Raw genomic sequence first — 20,553 nt, 5'->3', positions numbered from 1 at the left:
ACCATTGATGGCAGATTTTGCACCAAATGAATGATGAATCAAATCCTTCACCAAATTTCAAACAACGGTATTTTTATTCAAATTTGATAAAATTCTAAAAAGAATATCAAGGATGATTTTCTTTTATACAAAATGGTTAAAACAAGTTTTTGGGTAAGTTTAGAATCTTTCAAAAATATTTTATCCAAAAAAAGATAGAGTATGAATTGGAGTGTTCTACATGAGATCAAGCTTTTCATCAAATTTTCACCCAAATTTGATGAACAAAATAAGTACAAATACCTGGGTAGCTATTGGAGAAGAAAGGCAGAGGTTTTGGTATGGAGATCGTCTCATTCCAGAGATTCCCACCATTTACACTCTCCATAAATGTGCTGAAGAGCAGGTGGTGCAGATGCTTGCTCACCATCCTCATTCATGTACAAAGCAATAGGCAATCTACTTAAGGGCAAGCAACTAAGTCACTACTGATATTGACAAGACAAGTATTTTGATGCGAACACATAGGAGAGACCATTTTTAGAGCAGCTTCGCGACTAATAGTCATCAACTCTCTTGTCTTGTGCTTCTTCTTTCAAACAAACCAATCTTAATGGTCTGAATTAGAGATTGATGTTTGTAAGCTCTTTCACATAATTAATGATAACGGTTCCTTTCCGTTGCCTTTCCTGCATCAAGTCAAAAAATAACGATACAACATTGAAATACAAAGAAAGAATGTCACGCCTCAAAGCCAACCAATATAGGCATGTGACAATGTCACACACCTATAAGACTTACAACACCCTGTGAGCATGCAGAAAAGAGATGGTGAAAAACTCAATTCAATTTCATTCCACAAAATAATCATGGCAATCAGGAGATAAGATCACAATCAGTAATTTTTTAATTCACGATACCAAAAGTTTCAACAACAATCCACAAATTCAGTTTAGCTAGTTTAATGTTTAGAGCATGCCAAACCTAGAGTTCCATAATCTGAATATTTCAAAGATTAATTGCCTCCATCAAAGCGAACAAGAGTTCTATAATTTAAATCAATGTCGCAACAAAACAATTCAAAATAACTTCTACTTGTAGCACTATATCCCAATAATAACTTCCGCTGCTTCCACCACACTATTCTTCTAGATCTGTAATCAAAGGAAGACGATCAGTTTGATAGCTCAATAATTAACTACTGTAACAACTGAATCAATTATACAAAAAAAGAATAATTTCAATTAATAAAATTAAACAGCATAATTTTTTGTGATTCAGGAGTGTAAAGAAAATGTTGTGTACTTCGGTTAATAGTTAACATAAAATCATTCCGATAAGGTGAGTTCCATAATCATAGAATTTTATAACTCGTAGGATTACAGTTCGTTTGGATCATATAGTTTTGGTGAGAAAAGATCATTTGTTCAAAGGGTTATGTAGGTGAAAAATGGAGACAAAGTGTGAGAAATAGTGAGAAGGAGAAGTATCTTGACTCTTTGATTTCTTACTGAAAGTTGTGAGATTTGGTGAAAAACAAGTTGATTGGTTGTAAAATATTTACAATACCAAGATTACCCCTTAAAATACAAAAGAATAAAAAGATATTTCACTCAAATTTCTCTCTCACATGATTTGCTTTCTTACCAATCTAAATACGATAGTGAGAAAACATGTCTTTTTTCTTTACTCAACTAAATGGGAGAGACCACAATATTTTTTTTTTCTCTTACCCTATGATCCAAACATGGTGTTACTATTCGATATATCAACAAATTCAATAATTCAATTCAATCAATCCAAAACTCAACGGGTTTGATAAACACAAACTCATGTTTTAGCAACCACAGTAACGAGTGACAAAAGCCAAAACCACATTTAGCTCCGTGGTCAAAAATCAAAAGAAAGGAGCTTATGTGTCAACATTTAACTCCCATTTGCTTTGGGTTCACATTATTGTCAAACAAAATTCATGCCCTTCATAAAGTACATGAATCCACAATGATCTTATAAAATATTTCTATAGAAATAAAAAATAAAAACAACTCGGGACATAAGACTCCGACTAAAATAGAATCTAAAGAGGACAAAATGTATGCAACCTTAACTTGTCTTTGAAGAGATTGTATCCATAACTAAGAAGTGATTTCATTACTCAATGTTTAAACATTTTCAAACCAAAATATGCAGTTAAAAGAAATTCTAGACGTGGGGTATGCGATGACTTACCTCTAGTGAAATGAATCCACACTCAAGAGTCCATAAATCGAAAGCTGTAAACAAGGATTCAACAAGATTATAAAAATAATAGTGGTTCTATGTATGTAAAAATCATCATAAATAAATTACACAAAATATTTACATATGCGGGGCCCATAAATTATTGAATCTACACTAATGTGAATGTTCTGTATATTTTATGTGGTTAGTTTCTGTGTACCTAAATTTTTTATAATAAAGTTAAGTACTGCCATACCTCTTTCCAGACTGACTAGTTTTGGGAAAAATAAGTATAACAAGGGAAGAACAATTGTTTCTACCTTCGTATGATTGTCAAAATAAACAAGTATAGATCATGTTGTTCTTGTGGTATTTTTCCCTTTTTGCATAAAATCAATTAATCAAAAACCTAACAAGTGAGTGTCATCTTTAAGCCCAACCAAATTAGTCTAATACCAAACAACCACTCTAATCCCAACAGACTCTCAAATAATTCTGTGAAATCATGCAAGTTTTCTTTTTCATCATTTCTTATCTTTCATATCACTTTAGTCTTTTAAATTTTAATTTTGTTAATTTCTCTTTACAAATTATCAAATTAGTCTAATTTTAAACTATTGTTTAAATCATTAACGAAATTTTAAAGTTCCAATTTTGCTAATTTTGTCTCTCAATATTACAAGTTATTTTTATTTTTTTCATAAATGTTTCAAAAACAAACTAACAAAATTAAAAAAACTTTAAGAACCAAAGTCAAATGTATATTTTATTATTATTCCATTAACTATTTAAGCTATGAGTTTAAACAAGACCAAATTAATATAAATTAAAATTTTAATAATGAAATTGACAAAATTAAAACTTGACACAGTGACACAAAATGCATACTTAAAATAACATAAATATAATTTATCATTTATTTTTATGTTCTTGTTTGAGCATCACTGTTTTGAACGCCCTTTATATAATTTTTCCATTCAACTCCAAAAAAGATTGATTAAGGTTTTTTTAATTGGTTTTAGAAATTTTGAAGTGTATTTAAAATGCTTTTTCAACTTCTAGTCTTTTTTCTCTGTTGAGTGATGATATGTGATTGTTTGTATTACTGGCACATTAATATTGGTAATCCTTTTATATAAACAAAAAAACAAAAAAAAAAATTTACTTGTCGCAAAAAATTATTTTTACAGATTTTGTATCCAGCAAATTGAGTTTATTATTATTTTTGTATTTAACTTCATTTTCTCACATTTCATTATAAGATTGTTGAAAATTATTCGTACAAGAATCTGTACAACTTTAAGCGTGTTTTATTAGAAAATTTACAAAATCTAATCTTACATAACAATGTCCTATATGTGAGACCAAGATTTCCTCCAGTTCATAATATAGACTAGATGTGGTCACCACCATAGTTTTATTTTGATAATTCAAATTATTTATTTTATAGGATTCTTCGTATATACCATATCTACATAAAAGAATTAGATCGATCTGATATTCATAGTCTATTCAATTTATCACGTTTATAACTAAAAAAATGAATGATTTATTTTTAAAAATATACTTATTGTTTAATTTTTTATTTTTTATTTTTGGAAACAAATGCTTAAATTGAATAGTCCACAATTATCGAATTAACGTAATTTTTTGTGTGGATGATACGAAAAGTCTGACAAAATAAATTATTTGAATTATAAAAATGGGACTCGTAATTAATCTCATGAGCCCAAACAACATCTTCTAATCTAAATCCTGTATTGGAGGGAATCCAGATCTATATGTGTGCATGTGTACCCTTGAACTTTTGTGTGCTGAGTGTTTGTCAATACATATTCAGAAATAATATAATGGTAGATCTTTCACAAAAGCAATATGATTTAATCTAACAGTGAGAAAATAATAAATAACTTATAATATTCAAATTTATTTTATATATATATATATATATATTTATATATTAATAATATAATTCGGGTTGATTGGGTTGTGAAACTTAAGCCTTATTCAAATTTAATTAGGCCGTAAAATTTAGCTCAAACCTTGACCAAATTTAAAATCATGGTCTAAATTCTAAAAAATTTCAAATTAGACCAGGGTTGCTCATATTAGGCCAACCGAAATTGAACCCTAGTTTTAACAAAGATTTTTTTGAGTAATCACCAATGTTTTTAGGGGTCATGCGAAGTAGTATTTTTATTTATTTATTTATTTTTTGTTTGAAAAATAAAGTTATAGTAATCAACAATGATAATTGGCAATCGTATGTGTCTGTCTGCTACTGGTATTTTGTTACATCCAAAACATGTATGGAAGTAACAATATTAATTCGAGCTTAGCTGTTCGAAACCTTCATGAAATTAAGTTTGGTGTCACAAATCATAAATAAATAGTTAATGCAATGTGTTGCGGTGACTTGGCTACATGTAGGGCTAATTTAAAATTTTGTAGGCATTTTTATTTAAATACAGTTTGCCATATTTAAGAAAAGGGCAAATACATTTTGCTATTTGTGTCATTTTAGTCCTTACATTTTCAATTAGTTTAATTGATTTAAAATTTTGTATTAATTCAGTTCAATTGATAATCCCGTTAGTATTTTTAAAGAAAAATAATCACTGAGTTGAGTAAGCTTATAATTTTATTATTAAAAATACGACACATGCCATTTATATGCGTATTTTTTATAAAAAAAAATATTAAGAATTGTAATTAATTAGACCAAATTAAAACAAAATTATAAATTCAAGCTTAAAATCAAATCAATTAAAATGACGAAGACTAAAATAATAATAATAAAAAAAACTAAAAGTATAAGAACTACATCAATTTTTACCGTTAAAAAAATCTAACATGATGTTATGATATTACCTGAGTAGTAGCGGCTGCAGTGGCTGGAGTAGAAAGGTTGAAGAGTGGTTTTGGTGAGGGGATTATCCCATTCCAGAGATTCCCACCATTCTTCTTCTCCAGAAATGAATTGAAGAGCAGGTGGTGCAGTTGCTTGCTCACCATCCTCATTCTTGTGCAAAGAAATAGGCAATCTCCTTAACATGGGACAATTCCATATCGAAATTTCTTGCAGAGATTCACAGACCATTGTGCCCTTATATATGCTTTCCAGCCTTGGTAGGTTTTGTAGACGTAATTCCTTTAAATTTGGGAGTGTGATTGTGTCGCCATCATCTTCCCGATGCCCCCCTCGATCACTCGTCTCTACTTCTATTATCTCCTCCACATTCTTGCAGTCCTGCACTCCAAGTTTCTCAAGGTTTGGGAAGTTGTGCAACAACAGGGCAAAGAAAATATTCTCTATTTTCGGACATTGGCACAACACCAATGTCTTAAGGTTAAATGAAATGTTGTGTGGTGGAACAACTCTGTCAAAGAGTACCCTAAAATTGGGTAAATTCCAAAACGTTAATTCCTTAATCGTTGTTAGCGGGATGTGGTAGTCTTCTGAAAAGCATGATGATGATGATGATGATGATGATGATGATGATGATGGTGATGAAAAGATGGATTCAAGCCCATCACACTCTTCGATTATAAATGTTCCTAAACCTCTTGCATCCCTTAACGACTGAATATCTGATAAGCTAATGTGGTTGTGCCATCTTTTAACGTACAACTCCACTATGTCGCTAGGGAGCACTACGGCATCTACTCCAGTACTTGATAAAGATTTAGTGTCGTACTCACAAGTGAGTTCCTCTTTTTCAGTGTCAAAGTTACTTTCATCAACAATTCCCACCTTAAGGCTGTACTTTTCCAAACTTTTGCATTGCGCAGATTTCACATACTTGGTAAGCTCTTGCACATTGTGAAACTGAGCTTTGAGAACTTTTAATTGCTTCAAGCACAACAGCTCTTCTGCCGAAAATTTTACTTTTGTTCCCTGAATTACAAGGTAATGGAGTTGTGTGAGTCTGCATAACTTCCGGCAAGGAGACATTCCTAGCTTGTAACCCGAGAGTTTAAGCTTTCTGAGATTAACCAATTCTTCTATACCTTGGGGTACTTCTTCAATCTGACTATGAAACAGCTCAAACTGTTCAATATGACTCCGAGTTAGTTCAAAATGTTCCAACGCCTTCAGTTTCTCCAGTGACGGCACATATTTTAGGTTGTGATTCTCCCGGAGTCTAAGCTTTCTGAGATTAACCAATTCTTCTATACCTTGGGGTGCTTCTAAAATCTGACTCCAAGTTAGTTCAAAATGTTCCAACGCCTTCAGTTTCTCCAGTGACGGCACATATTTTAGGTAGCGATTATCAAGGAGTCCAAGCTTTCTGAGATTAACCAATTCTCCTATACCTTGGGGTACTTTTTCAATCTGACTCTCAGTTAGTTCAAAATGTTCCAACGCCTTCAGTTTCTCCAGTGACGGCATATTTTTTAGTTGACAACAACCACATAGTAACAGTTGATGCAAATTCTCCAACATGGAGATGGAATCTGGCAAAGACTCTATGTTAGTGTTGGACAAATCCAACACCTTGAGACGAGGCATATACAAAAAGAAGGAATTTTGAATCCGAAGTTCTTTTGAAATATTGCCTTGAAATAGGAAGGTGATGAGGCGAGGGCAACTGGGTGGTTCAGAAGGAAGTTCTTCAATATGGTTCCACATTAAGGAAACCCTCTCAAGATCCTCAGACCAGTCTTTATTTGGAACTCTTTTTAATCCCTCACCAGCTCGGACCATGAATCGAGGACTAGCTGATGTTATTTTGAGAGCCATATCTCTTATCAAATCATGCATCTTCAAGCATTCTCTGCCATATATTATACTTTTTACCAACAAGCAGGTTTTAATGAGTTTATTCAATATAGAGTGACCTTCGTCGAACATTGCTTCTATACTGTTCATCTCACTTATTAGTCCCTCAGCAATCCAATACTCTATCAGTTCTTCCCTATCGATGTCATAGTCTTCTGGATACAATGCACAATACAAGAAACAATGTCGTTCCTGTTCATCTTTTAGCCGACTATAACTAAATTTTAGTTGCTCAAATAACCCTTCTTTGTCCAGGAGCCATTGTACATTTCTCGCATTTCTCCACTCTCGAATGTCATTCACTCCTCTCATACATCCAGCCATAACAACAATTGCAAGGGGCAGACGCGCACATTTTTTGGCAACTTCTTTTGCAATTTCTTCCACCTCGGTTGTAAGCATTGTCTGATGATCTTTAACATTATTCATAAACAGATTCAGTGCTTCCTCTTCTGTGAGAAGCTCCATTTCAACAGGTCTGCAATTCATCTTTGTACAGACGTCTAATGATCGTGTAGTCAACACTAGCTTACATCCGTTATCTCTGGTTGGTTCCGGAATACCCATCTTCTCCAGAGGAAATTCTTTCCAAAGATCGTCTAAGATGAACACATACCTCTTCTTTTGGGAAAGCATGTTATGTATTTCTGACGCTGAACGTAATTCATCCTCATTATCGGAAAGATCAATATTCAGTTTTTTAGCTATCTGCCTTTGTAGATTTTTGATGTCCAATGCTTTAGATACTGTGACCCAAATAACATCACTAAAGGTAGAAGTTCCGAAAAAAAGTTGATTGTTGATGCTTTTCATGATGGTTGTTTTGCCAACTCCCCCCATTCCGTGAACGCCGATTTTTCTAACCGCATCATCCATCAAAAAATTCCAAATTTTCTCCCCGTTCCTTACACTTGTTGGTTCAGCCAAAGATTCTGCTGTCGGTATGGTGTGCCCACAAGTTAGATCATTAATCAGCAAACCATTAGAAAATTCACCATTTTCATACAGTTTTCCCACCTCTTCAATCTTGTCCACTACACGCTTTCCCAACTGTGCACGTTTTAAGGCATTCTTCAATCCTCGTACTTCTTGCTCTCGTCTTTCCAAAGTTTGGACATCAGCTGTTATCCTTCGCACATATTCTTGCCAATGTTTAACTTCAACCCTTCGTTTTTTCCTTGATCGCTGCTCTGCATAATTCACTTCTACATTTATGTCATTGTTTCGGCCGTTCAATTGCTCTGTCTTCCTTTTGAGAGTTTCCATGTTAGTATCAAGGTTATTGTGATATCCAACCCATGGTCCAGTTAAATCACACAAATTCTTCCCAATTTCAATGGTTGAACGAATGTTTTCCATGGTGTGGCCTATTTCTGCAAATACGGAAGAGGATTGTAGTTAAAAGGAAATATTCTAAAGAAAACTTCAATATTGATTCTAATGGTTATTAGAAAGCAATTTCAAATTTGATTTACAAAAGCACGAGAAGAAAAACATGCTAATTATGCAAACTAACTTCACATTCACCTCCAAACAATCAAAAATCAGTCTTTGAATTGCTGACAAAATAGTGATCGTGCTAAATAGATAGCAAGTAACAATGAACCAGCATTTATGGTGTTCAAGAGTTTCTGTTATGACATTGATTGTAAATTTTAGGTGAGTGGATGATTTGAAACACAAACAAGAATAAGATCTATGCCAGAGTTTATCTGCCCAAGCTCGACCTAATTAAGTTAGTGCAAATCGACCTAGTTGCCCAAGTTGCACATAAATTTGAGGTTTTTTTTTTTAAAGTGCAGTTAAGTTAATTAATTTAAAAAAATTCAAATTTGTTTACATTTTTTTTTATTAAATCGTAAATAACATCAAAATAAATAATTTATATAATGCGAGAGATTAAAAAAATTGAAAAATCGATGTGATGTTTGTACAATTTCTGGCCAAATTCTAACACTCTTTTAACATCTTTTCCAAAAAAAAAAAATTTGATGACCAAGCTTAAAATAATAAAAAAAAAGCAGAGCAAAAACTATTCCATTAATAGATTAACACTTTGTCTCCTAAAACTCTAATACAAAAGTAGTGGATCCCATGATTTAGACCAATAACTATTCATTTGGAGCACCACATAGAAATGCTTAAGGAGTATTGAATAATTTTCCGAAGCTCACTATGCTGTTTCAGAAACATATGCTGTTTCAGAAACATATGCTAAATGCTGTGGAAAACAAGGTAAGAGTCAATATAGATATACATGCAATCCGCACACGCGGTGTATATACAACTCAAAAAAATAATAATAATATTATCAAAAATAATAGCAAAGAAAAATATGCATATAACATGCGTGTGCAGCTAAAAAAAAAATAATATTATAAGAATAATAACAAAAAACATATACACATTAAGTATGGGTTGCTCAAGTGGTAAAAGTTTCTTTACTAAACTTATGATTATGGGTTCGAGACCCTTTCTCCTCTATACCTAATTTTTACAAAATAAACGAGACATAAACCCAAAATATGACAATAGGAGACACAAATGTGTCAACACAATAGCACCAACAAGCAGCCTCACTTTATAATAGTGAGACAATACAAATATTGGGGTATTTTGGAAAAATCCAAAATATGAGGCACAAATGTGTCAACATCACCAGAAAACTTCAATTTATAATAGTTATTTTGAAAAAATTCAAAATATGAGACATAAATGTGTTAACACTATCAGCAACCTTCACTTTATAATAGTACTAGCAGTCGTAAAGGTCCGCACCCACAATGTGTGTGTAACTCAAAAAAAATAAAAAATAATAATAATAATAACAAAGAAAAATATACATGTAGTATATATTGTTCAAATAGTAAAAGCTTTCATTATTAAACCTATAGTCATGGGTTTGAGGCAATTCCTCCTCTTTACATAATTCTTGCAAAATTCACCAAATATAAGGATATTTTGGATGCCAATAACACCATTACAAAATTCACCAAATATAAGAGTATTTTGGAAAAATTCGGGAAAACCCAAAATATGAGACACAAACATATCAACACCATCAACCTCCACTTTATAATAGTATAGGGTATTTTGGATGTCAACAACACCATTACAAAATTCACTAACCTAAAAAAGTCAAAAAGCCATTACCTAAAAAAGTTAAAAAGTCAAAAAGTCACTATCCTATTTAAGTCACATCTTCTTATTTAAGTCACATCACTTCTCTACCACATCATTTCAAACCCAACCCATACCCAACCCATATTTCATAAAAAATCAAAAAATGCACTTATATAAATCATCTCAAATCACCCCTAAATATAAGAGTGTTTTGGGAAAATCTGGGATAAACTAAAATATGAAACACAAATAAATATGTCAACAACACCAGCCTTCACTTTATAATAATATAGAAGATAGATAGATATAGAAGACATACGACTTTTCTTAGCCATCCAAAATAAATAAATAAATAAATTGTACACACAATAATTTGGCAAATACATTTGTATTAATTAATTTTAAATTAAAAAATAAACTTAAGTGATTTACTTTGGTCACTCTAGCGGGAGAGGTCTATCTTTGAAACTGTTTATTGGCTAAAACTTTGATCTTTTTAGGTCAAAATGACATTATTTATCCAAAAGGACAACTATCTGTTCAAAAACTTAACTATTTGTCTATCTGTTCAAATGCCACAAGTTTGGTTTTCAAATTTTTAAAATTTTTTTAGAACTAAAAATTAATTTAGTGATGGAATGAAAAAACCAAACTGAAAGTAATATTGGGTGATAGGTCAAGGGGTAAAGTGATATTGGGTGGTAATTCATGCGGTAAAGTGTAATTTATCCTATTGATGAAAGGGTATTTTTAGTCATAAAGGTCCATATTGAAAAGAAAAAAAAAAATAGTAGATGAGGGAGGCTAGTTGTTAAAATTTTTAGTTGAGGGGACTAAAGTGATAATGACAATAGTTGAAGGGAATAAAGTGTAATTTACCCTTAATATTAAGGAAGATTCTCGCAGATGATTGGTCATCTTATTTAGACATCATTAAGTTTAGAAAGTAAGTTTATGAAATAGATTTCTATATCATTTTTCTTTGAGAAATTAAATAATTATTAAAATATTACTTCAATTAGCTTAATAAAAAATTATACCAGACTATTTTTAATTAAACATATTATTCACTTTTAATGAACCTATGTAATAATTTAAAATATTACTAATGTTCTTATACTTATAAAGTTTCACAAGTAATTCAATTAAAAATAAAAGACAATTGGCTATCTTACACTGGAAGAATTATGGTGTGCATCCCTTAAGGGCGCATACCATAAGTACCCTATTATAAATTGGTATAATTTTTATTATAAAATTTCGTAATATGAACGACAAAATACGTAATCTCACTACAAAGTAGCCTAACAAAATGTCCATAATTTTGTGATTCATGTAATAAAAGTTTGTGGTTTAGTTATGACATTTTTTATTATACCAATTTGTGACAAGTTAGTGCATTTTATGGCTAATGTTACGAAATCTTGTGGTAAAATTACACCAATTTGTGGTGCATGCATATGGTTAGTTTTAATAGTTAGTTTAAAACTATTTAACTATTTTTTGTTTCAATAGAAATTGCTTTCTAGAGTTTAAATAAATATGATGAATTATTTTTATTTTATAAAATTTTATATTTAAAAAATACAAAATTTTCACTCCGTGCGTAGCAAAGGTTTATTTTTTTTTAACATTATACTAGAAAACTCAATAATAAAAGTGTTACATTTCTTTAAAAAAGAAGATGAATGCCACGTTTGGTTTGTATTTGTGAAACAAGTTTGAAAAATAATTTTTTGGAAAGAGTACAAAAAAATTTTTTTTTTTTGGTTGTATGTTTTGAAAATAATTTTAGAGTTTTGTAGTTTGAAATGATTTAATTTTTTTTTTTTTTTGTAGTTAAATAGATGGGTGTGAGAGAAAAAGTGATTGATTGATGTGTAGGATATGAGAGAAGAAAAGAGGAGGGAGAAAAAAGTGATTAATTGATATATAGTAAAGAGAAAATTGATTTTGGATTTTTTTTAAAAAAATTTTCAACTAAACAAAATTTTTAACTTTTTTTTCTCAAAAATTATATTTCAAGAGACAAATCAAACAAAGCCGAAAAGTTCTATAACAAAACACTTTGCACTCCACAATAATACATTAACTAGTTTTCTACTTGTGCAATGCATGGGTTCAATTTAAATTTAAATTTTATGTAAATATAATTTTGTAATATTTATACAATAATTTTTAAGTTGCAGAATGCATGCATGTTGAAAATTAAAACAATCTTATCAGTTTATAACAACTTTAATCAAAATTACAAACAAATGGCTCCATATTTATATAAAAACACATACATTTTTTTATTAATATTATTTTGTTGTTGACAATAAGTATTCAAACTTGGCAATTGATGTGTTTCTTTTCGGAGGATTTATATGTTGGTCTGAATAGATGGACTTATTATCCAATAGGGCTTATTATAATTAATGACATTTTTCATAAAATATTATTAAAAAATATCATTAATTGTTAATTTTTAGCGACAGTTTAAAATTATCATAAAAAATGTTACTAATTATAAGTTTTAGCGACAGTTTAAAAAGACCATTACAAAAAAAGTCACTAATTTTTAACTTTCAGCGACAGTTTGAAAAATTCATCACAAAAAAACGTAACTAATTGTAAATTTAACAACAATTTATAAAAATTGTGGCCAAAAAAAAGTCGTTAATTATCAATTTTTAAGGACATACAAAAAATCGTCGCAAAAAAATTATTTTTAGCGACGATTTTACTAGAACTTATTTTCAATAGTACTTGATAAGAATTAAATCCAACTATTATGACCTATTAGTAGTTTATCCTTTTTTTCCGAGAAGAAGAATCCAATTTGTTTATATGTCTTCCTAACTCACAATTAAGTATAAACAAATTATGAGATTACCTATTTGTGTGAATAAGATAAACAATAATACTAGGTATCATGAAAGAAGTATCATGAAAAGTCTTCATGAAGAATCTCCACCATTGGATTAGTTTATAGTGTTTGTAATGCTTTATTGTATGTTATACAATCACCCTTTGATTATTTTCATGAAACTTTTCATGATATTCTTTTCATGATGCGTAGCATTACTTATAAAGATACTATCTTACATCACCATCATAAAATATATTTTGCACCCTAAAAGAGAATTCAATTATGGTCCACTTACTATGGTATGAAATTAGGATGTGTATTTTAATAAGAACAAATACAATACCAAAAAACTCTTTGAGGAATGTAGTTTAATAAGGGACAAGATTTAAATACATTAGTAATGTACCACATAAAAGAAAAAAAGAAAAAAAGAAAAAAAAAGTCTTGTGTGATGTAATAGAGTTTAAATTTGGAATTATAAAAATTTTCAACTACCAATCATTTGTAATTTTTGTTTAAGGAGGCACAATAATTTCTTGTTTGATGAGCAATAAAAACTACATGGTGCTGTTTGGTAACACTTACGTTTTCAATTTTCTGTTTATATTTACAAAAATTTTAAAAACTTAAATAAAAACTTGTTTGGTAAAATTTTTGATTTATAAATCAGTGGTCTCAGTTTATAAATTTGGCCAAAAAATGAAAACACAAAAAATGTGTTTCCATTTTGAGTTTTCAGTTTTTTTTTTTTTTACCACCCAACACTAGCCACCACCCGCCACCATTTTCCACCACCGTCTTCCGCCACCACTACCCACCACCCGCCGCCATTTTCCACCAACCCCCACCAACACCTGTCACCACCCACCTGCCACCACCCGCCACCACCACCCACCTGCCACCCACTCGCCACCATCACCACCCACCCCTTGCCACCACCACCACCACCACCCACCTGCCATCCACCACCCGCCACTACCATCCACCGCCCGCCACCACCACCCGCCACCTACTTGCCATCACCACTCATCACCCACCTGCCACCACTACCCACCACCACCACCACCAACCACCCACCACCACCACCACCATCACCCACCCGCCACCTACCTACCACCACTACTCACCACCACCCACTCGCTACCACCTACCACCCGCCATCGTCACCCACCCACTCACCCACCCACCACCACCCGCCACCTACCCACTACCACCCGCCATCCACCACACATTTGTCACCACCACCCGCCGCCGCCGCCGCCACCACTACCTACTCGCTACCACTCACCACCCGCCACCGTTACCCACCCAACCACCGTCACCACCCACCCGCCACCGCCAGCCATCCGCCATCCGCCACCACCACCACCACCCACTCGCCACCACCCACTACCCGCCACCTGCCACCCGCCACCGTCACCCACCCATCCACTACCACCACCTGCCATCTACCCGCCACCACAACCTACCCACCACCACCCGCCATCCGCCACCCACCTGCCACCACCACCCACCATCCGCCACTGCCACCGCCACCACCACCCCCACCCCCACCCACTCGCTACCACCCGTCACCATCACCCACCCACCTGCTACCGTCACCCACCACCAGCTACCCATCACCCATCGTCACCACTTTCCACCACCGTCTTTCGCCGCCACTTGCCATTTTTCACTCTTTTTTATATTTTTAAAATTTTTTAAACATTTATCAATTACCAAACACGTTTGTAGTTTATGTTTTTCTAAAAATAAACAAAAAATAAACAAAAACCAGTTTATAAAATTTTTGTAAATATAAACTGAAAACGTAAACGTTACTAAACACAATGTATTTTGAATATTTGACTTATATATGTAAATAATGATAGAATTGTAATTCATGAAAAAAACAATTGTTACTAAATAATAATTTTAAAAAAATTTGAGCTTCTACTCGAGGAATATGAGCTTGAACTTGAGGAATGTATCTACAGTACAAGTTTGTACCGAGGTTTATAATCTAATTTTGAGTTTTTCTCTTGTACAAAAAATAATTGAAAAAAGAAAATAATCAGGCAAACGAAAGAGGAAACATCATTGTATATGGCCCATTCATTCTGTTACTCAAGATGGCAAATAAAAATTTTCATCTTTACCAAGAGATATAAAAATTAGCTAACCTTTTAATAGCCTTAGAAAATGATTGAAAGAGCTGCAATGCGAGAGATAATCTTGATAGAAAGCAACAATGAAAAAAGTAACTAATAAATGCCCATTATCTATGGTACATGAAATACCACTTGATTTATAAAATGCTCAGGAAATATAGAAAAATGTACTCCCGGAGTACTACACATTTATATTCCTTTATCAATCATCATTATTATGTTCTTTCATATTCCTCAATCACTCAACACAAAATTATAATATTCCACTTTCTTCACCAATTATAATATCATGGAGTATCACGTGATCGTGTTCCAAGAATACTCAATAATCACCTAACATAATACGTATACTCCTTGGAAAATATTAGAAACTCTAAATAATCTACCAAATATGTTATCAAACTTCTCACATTGGTAGATTGTTTAGAATCTCTAGCATTACTAATATTCCTTCAATCTTCCATATTTAAAGGATATATATGTAGGGTTTATTAGAGACTCTTCATCTTTTTCATTTTCACATTAAAAAGAAAAAAAATCAATGCTAAGATAGAGAGAATGCAATGCCTTCATTTGATAAGTGAGTTGGCTATTTGGATTTTTTTTTTTTTTTTTTTTGTTATTTTAGCCTGGAGCTAAAAAACCTAATTTGAGAAGAACTTTTAACTTTTTTAACTTTTTTGTGAGAGAAATAATGTAATAATTATAGGTTAGATGTGATTTTTATCTTATTGGATTAAAAAACTTATTTTATTTTTTGTGACTAAAATAGTCAAAAAAAAACTCCAACTCGTGCTTCCCAAACGAAGTGTAAAAAGACACAAAATACAAGGAAATGCATAAAATATAATAATAATAATAATAATAATAATAATATGTGCCATTCTTAACTTGACACATGGCGCATTGCTTGATTATACTTACTGTTAGGTTTTATTTCTTGGCAAACCCGTTTGACAAAACTCCTTTGAGTTGTAATTTTATTCGCATTTTTATTTCAGTGAGTCTTTGAGTGTTTAGATGCGAATCCAACCCGAATCAAGCCTTTCAGAGAAGTTTGTGATGATAAAGCTTTCAAGATTGCCACTTCGCTGATTATAACGGGGATCGAGCTGCCCGGTCAGCTCGCGGGGGTCCAGGGGGCAGCGCCCCTTGGCGGGTCCGGGGCAGCACCACGGCGGGGTTGAGGGGCAGCGCCCCCGAAGCAAAATGCAAAAATGCATTCAAAGTTGCATGTCCGATCATATTATATTTTTTCCAGTTTTTCCATTTTTGGCCTTCCCGCTCGAGCGGGGAAAGGGGCGCTCGAGCGTGGATTGGAAGCTCTCAGCATCTCTGCAGTCGCTTGTAAAAATACTGGAAGGTGTGATTTTACGCTCGAGCGGATTCTCCTACGCTCGAGCGCATCTTAGTTTGTTCGCACGCAGTTTTTGGTCAGTCCGCTCGAGCGGGCTGTGTTGAGCTCGAGCGGAGATCGCGGGACAGATTGTATAAATTCGCGTGTTGGGTTAGATTTTTAGGAGAACTTCTCCAGATCTTCTTTTTGGGTTCTAGGGTTTATATCTGGGGATACTTTGGGAGTTTTCTTTGATGTTATTATTGAGTATTCAACTCATGATCTAAAGAGAGTACATCAAAGGTTTGTTTGTTATACACAGAAGATAGAGTTATTCTTCAGTTGTGGATTCTGAAGAATTCGAGCCTGAAGCTTTGGTGGAATCCGGAGTGGCTCATCAGAAAGACAATTCCGTGGTGAAGATGGGGTTGGAAGAGGCACATAAAGGTTGGTTCAATTAGGCGTTGTGGATTCGCTAGGTAATTGAGAGTATACCTGTGTAATTCCTTTAATTCTTCTTAGTGGATTGTTTTGTGGCTGTTGCCCGTGGTTTTTTTATCACAGTTGGAGGTGTCCAATTGTGGTTTTTTCCACGTTAAATCATTGTGTCTCTTTGTCTTGATTGTTTGATTGGGATTGTTATATTCTGCTTAAAATTGATACATAATCACAAATCAACATCTAGGGGATTTCTAGATTTTTCACTTACGAAAAGCACTACTTTATTTATATACTATATGATGTACCTGGTGACGTGTGTACATGAACGATGAAGCACAGACATTTTTAAAAAGAGATGTGTTTGTATCAATACTCCCAAATATAGTGTATTAAATAAGTGTATTTTTTATTTTTTTGATTAAAAATTAAAGAAAAAAATATGAATGCTTGGGTTAATTTTTTGACTTTTTATAAAAAAATATATATTAAAAAATTATATAAATAAGTGTATAGGGAAATAAAGTAATAGCGTAGGCCGTACAGTTGGACGCAGCGCTGTAGAGGGTGTGTAGGAGATTGATTCTCTACTTTTCAGGCATAAATTGGTCGGTTCTGTTCGGCCCATGGAGGCCCACCACGGGTCCCGTTTTACTAATCGGAACCGTTCAATGTGTAGAACTTGTCGAGTACTATATGCTTGTAAAAAATCACGTTGATTAGATATTGATAGCTATCTGATCGTGTTAGTTTTTTTGTTAACTGTTAACTATAACACCATCCATTTTTATACAAAACTGATTTGATCATATATTTAGCGATATCCGATAGACGTGATTTTTTATAAGCATATAGTACTAGATGAGTTCTACATATTGAACGGTTCAGATTATCAAAACGGGACCCATGGTGGGCCCCCACGGGTCCAGCTCTACCATCCAATTTAATGAATATTTTATTTTCTTTTTTTTTTTTCGTCACTGACGGGCCCATCATGTCATACCTTGTTAATTGCATTTTTTTTTATTTGTATTATTATGTGGATATTATGTTTTTAATATTTTTTTTTAGTGAATAGTGTATATTTTTTGGCTTTTTGGCTTTTATAGTGCATACCAAACCAACCCTTATTAAAAATATTAGCTACTTTTTAATTAATTAATTTGGACATATTGGATACTTATTTTTTAAGCATCAGATACTCTTAAGTCTTGTATTATTTGTTTTTATTGAATTAGAATTGTAACATTTCTTACATAACGTTATAATATACCTTAATTGTGAAGATAAATAAAATAATATTTTTTCAATACTTTACTTCTTTGATAAGAAGAATATAATGAGTTAAAAGTAATATAATTTATTAAATTGGCATATTCTTATTGTATCATGTATGTCCCATATAACTACATACAAAGTAAAAATTAACAAGTGAATAATATAATAGTAGAATTAAATATTAATAAATAAATAAGTAAGTGAACTTACTTATCACATTTTTGACTAGTGTAAAAAGGAAAACACATGGACAAATTCTTGTGGATTGTTCTATTATTGCGATATATATATATATATATTGGACTTGATATTGAAACAAAATATCAGTAAAACCTATTGAAATTGAAGAAATAAATTAGCTAGTGACTTAAATTAATTCCTAATTCTTAAATATTAATATTTTACATTATAAAATTACAATATAGCTTTTAACATGCTTGAGCTTGTGTAACTCACTACTAATAATTGAAAAAATATTTTTTTTTACAAACGTATCCTAATAGTAACCGTACTTGTATCCTACTTTTATAAGTTTTGTCGTATTTCATACCCATATCATTTTCTATCCATATCCGTATTCATACATGTACTTCTTAGGTGACGTAAATAGGCTCTTCAAAATTTAAGATAAAACTTTTGTTCTCTCTAAACCCCTGGTAAGACATATATATATATATATATATTTTTGACTAGTTAATTTCTTATATTACTTCAATATTTAAATGTGTTTTCCTAATTTGTTTATTTTAGTCTATTTCATTCAATATCTGGCTTATTTTTTTATTCATTTGGACTACATAAAATTGGTATTTGAGTAACAAATGTAAAATTTATAATAAATTAGCTTTCTATTACAAAACAATGATTAAAAATTAGATCGGTGAATTGGATCTAGATCGGGGATTTCATGATCCTATGAGATTCAACTATCAGGATCAAAAGTATACAAACATAAAATTTACAGTAAATTAGCTCATATAATACAAAACAAGGATTAAAAATTAGATCAATAGGATAGATCCAGATTGGGATTCCACGATCTTATGAGATCCAACTATCAAGATTGAAAATATACCAAAAAAAAAAAAAACAATAAATTACCTCCTAAAATTCCTTGTAAGGATTAAAATTTGAATTGATGGAATCATATATGAATCAAGATTCCATGATTCTATGAGATCCAACTATTAGAATTGAAAGATCTTACTTGTAAAAAAAATTTTACACCATCCAGATCTATTATGTCCAAATGAATAGTAAAATTGTAAGGTTATAAGATTTGGATTGAGATTCTGATAAGTACAGATAAAGGAGGAAAAAAAACAGAAGATGAAGGAAAAAAAGGCATAAAAGTAAATATGCATATACAGCTACACCAAAGATGCATATCCTTGAAAAAAGAAATGATATATATATTTAACACTACCTTTCAAGCCAGAGAGAAACCAAGATGCTTTGCGAGAAAAATCTAAAAGAAAAGAGAAAAAATAAGCAAAGAATAATAATAGACGTGGTTAAATTCTAAAAAATCACCAAAATTAAGCTCTTAAAATGCTTATAAACTTCAAGCACAGCATAGACCAGGAAAAAAAAAATTGAAATCATACAGACAAGATCTCACACAATGACAATTGTAAAGTGATAAAATAAAAACGAGTTTTCATACCTTGTTGCAAAAAATCAAAAAGCAGATCAATTCTGTAACTTCTTCTGAGGGGTTTGAAATATCAAATGGAGAAAGAACAATTGCAATGGAAGAGATGAGAAGGAGAATGAGGTCAGTGTGAGGTGAGGAAGGAGCTGGGAAGGAGCTGGGAAGACTTTTCTTCACTTTGTGGTGAGAGAATTCATTTGGGGAGTTGGTCGATTTTATTTATTTATTTATTTATTTTTTATTTTTTGACTATTTTAATTTGGGATAAAAAAATTTAGAATAATTTTTTAACTTTTTTGACTTTTTATGAGAGAAACAATGTAATAATTATGGATTAAATGTGATATTTTGTCTTGTTAAACAAAAAAATCTACTTTATCTTTTTTTAGTTAAAATAGTCCCAAATCCAAATCCAACCCAACCCAACCCAACCCAACCCTTCTTTGTAAAGCAAGCCAAACTTTCTGTTAAAAAAATCACCACTAACCACTGCTAAGGCCTAGTTGGATAACAATTTATTTTGGTAATTTTTAAATTTTTTGATTAAAATATGAAATAAAAAAATTAGTATGTTTAAAATAATTTTTTAATTTTTTACAAAAAAAAATGTGTAAAAGTAGAGAAAAAAAATAATTTTTTGATTTTTTTAGTGTAAGTTATTGATTTTTTTTTTTTTTTTTGTGATTTTTTAACTTTTAAACTAAAACAATGAATTACCAAACGAGACCTAATTAATTA

The 20,553-nt window shown here is 31.8% G+C and overlaps 1 protein-coding gene across 2 annotated transcripts; it reads right to left on the bottom strand.

Moving 5' to 3' along the window:
* Window positions 1-863: 863 nt before the first annotated feature.
* On the bottom strand, window positions 864-20,022 carry LOC114295280 (disease resistance protein SUMM2-like). 2 transcript variants are annotated; one of them, XM_082899064.1, is made up of 5 exons: window positions 19,828-20,022; window positions 19,588-19,629; window positions 5,071-8,355; window positions 2,209-2,252; window positions 864-1,133 (listed from the first exon to the last, which is right to left on the bottom strand). In XM_082899064.1, the coding sequence occupies exons 3-5, from the start codon at window positions 8,339-8,341 to the stop codon at window positions 1,128-1,130; spliced, it is 3,321 nt and encodes a 1,106-aa protein (XP_082755190.1). In that variant the 5' UTR covers window positions 8,342-8,355; window positions 19,588-19,629; window positions 19,828-20,022; the 3' UTR covers window positions 864-1,127. The 2 variants fall into 2 exon arrangements, with proteins under 2 accessions (XP_082755190.1, XP_082755191.1); XM_082899065.1 differs by lacking the exon at window positions 19,588-19,629.
* Between the last annotated feature and the right edge of the window lie 531 nt (window positions 20,023-20,553).

Source organism: Camellia sinensis, chromosome 12 (genome assembly GCF_055761805.1).
Source record: "Camellia sinensis isolate YWXY chromosome 12, ASM5576180v1, whole genome shotgun sequence".
Lineage (NCBI taxonomy): Eukaryota > Viridiplantae > Streptophyta > Magnoliopsida > Ericales > Theaceae > Camellia > Camellia sinensis.
Note: the sequence above shows the minus strand (reverse complement) of the source record. Positions and strands in the feature narration are given on the sequence as shown.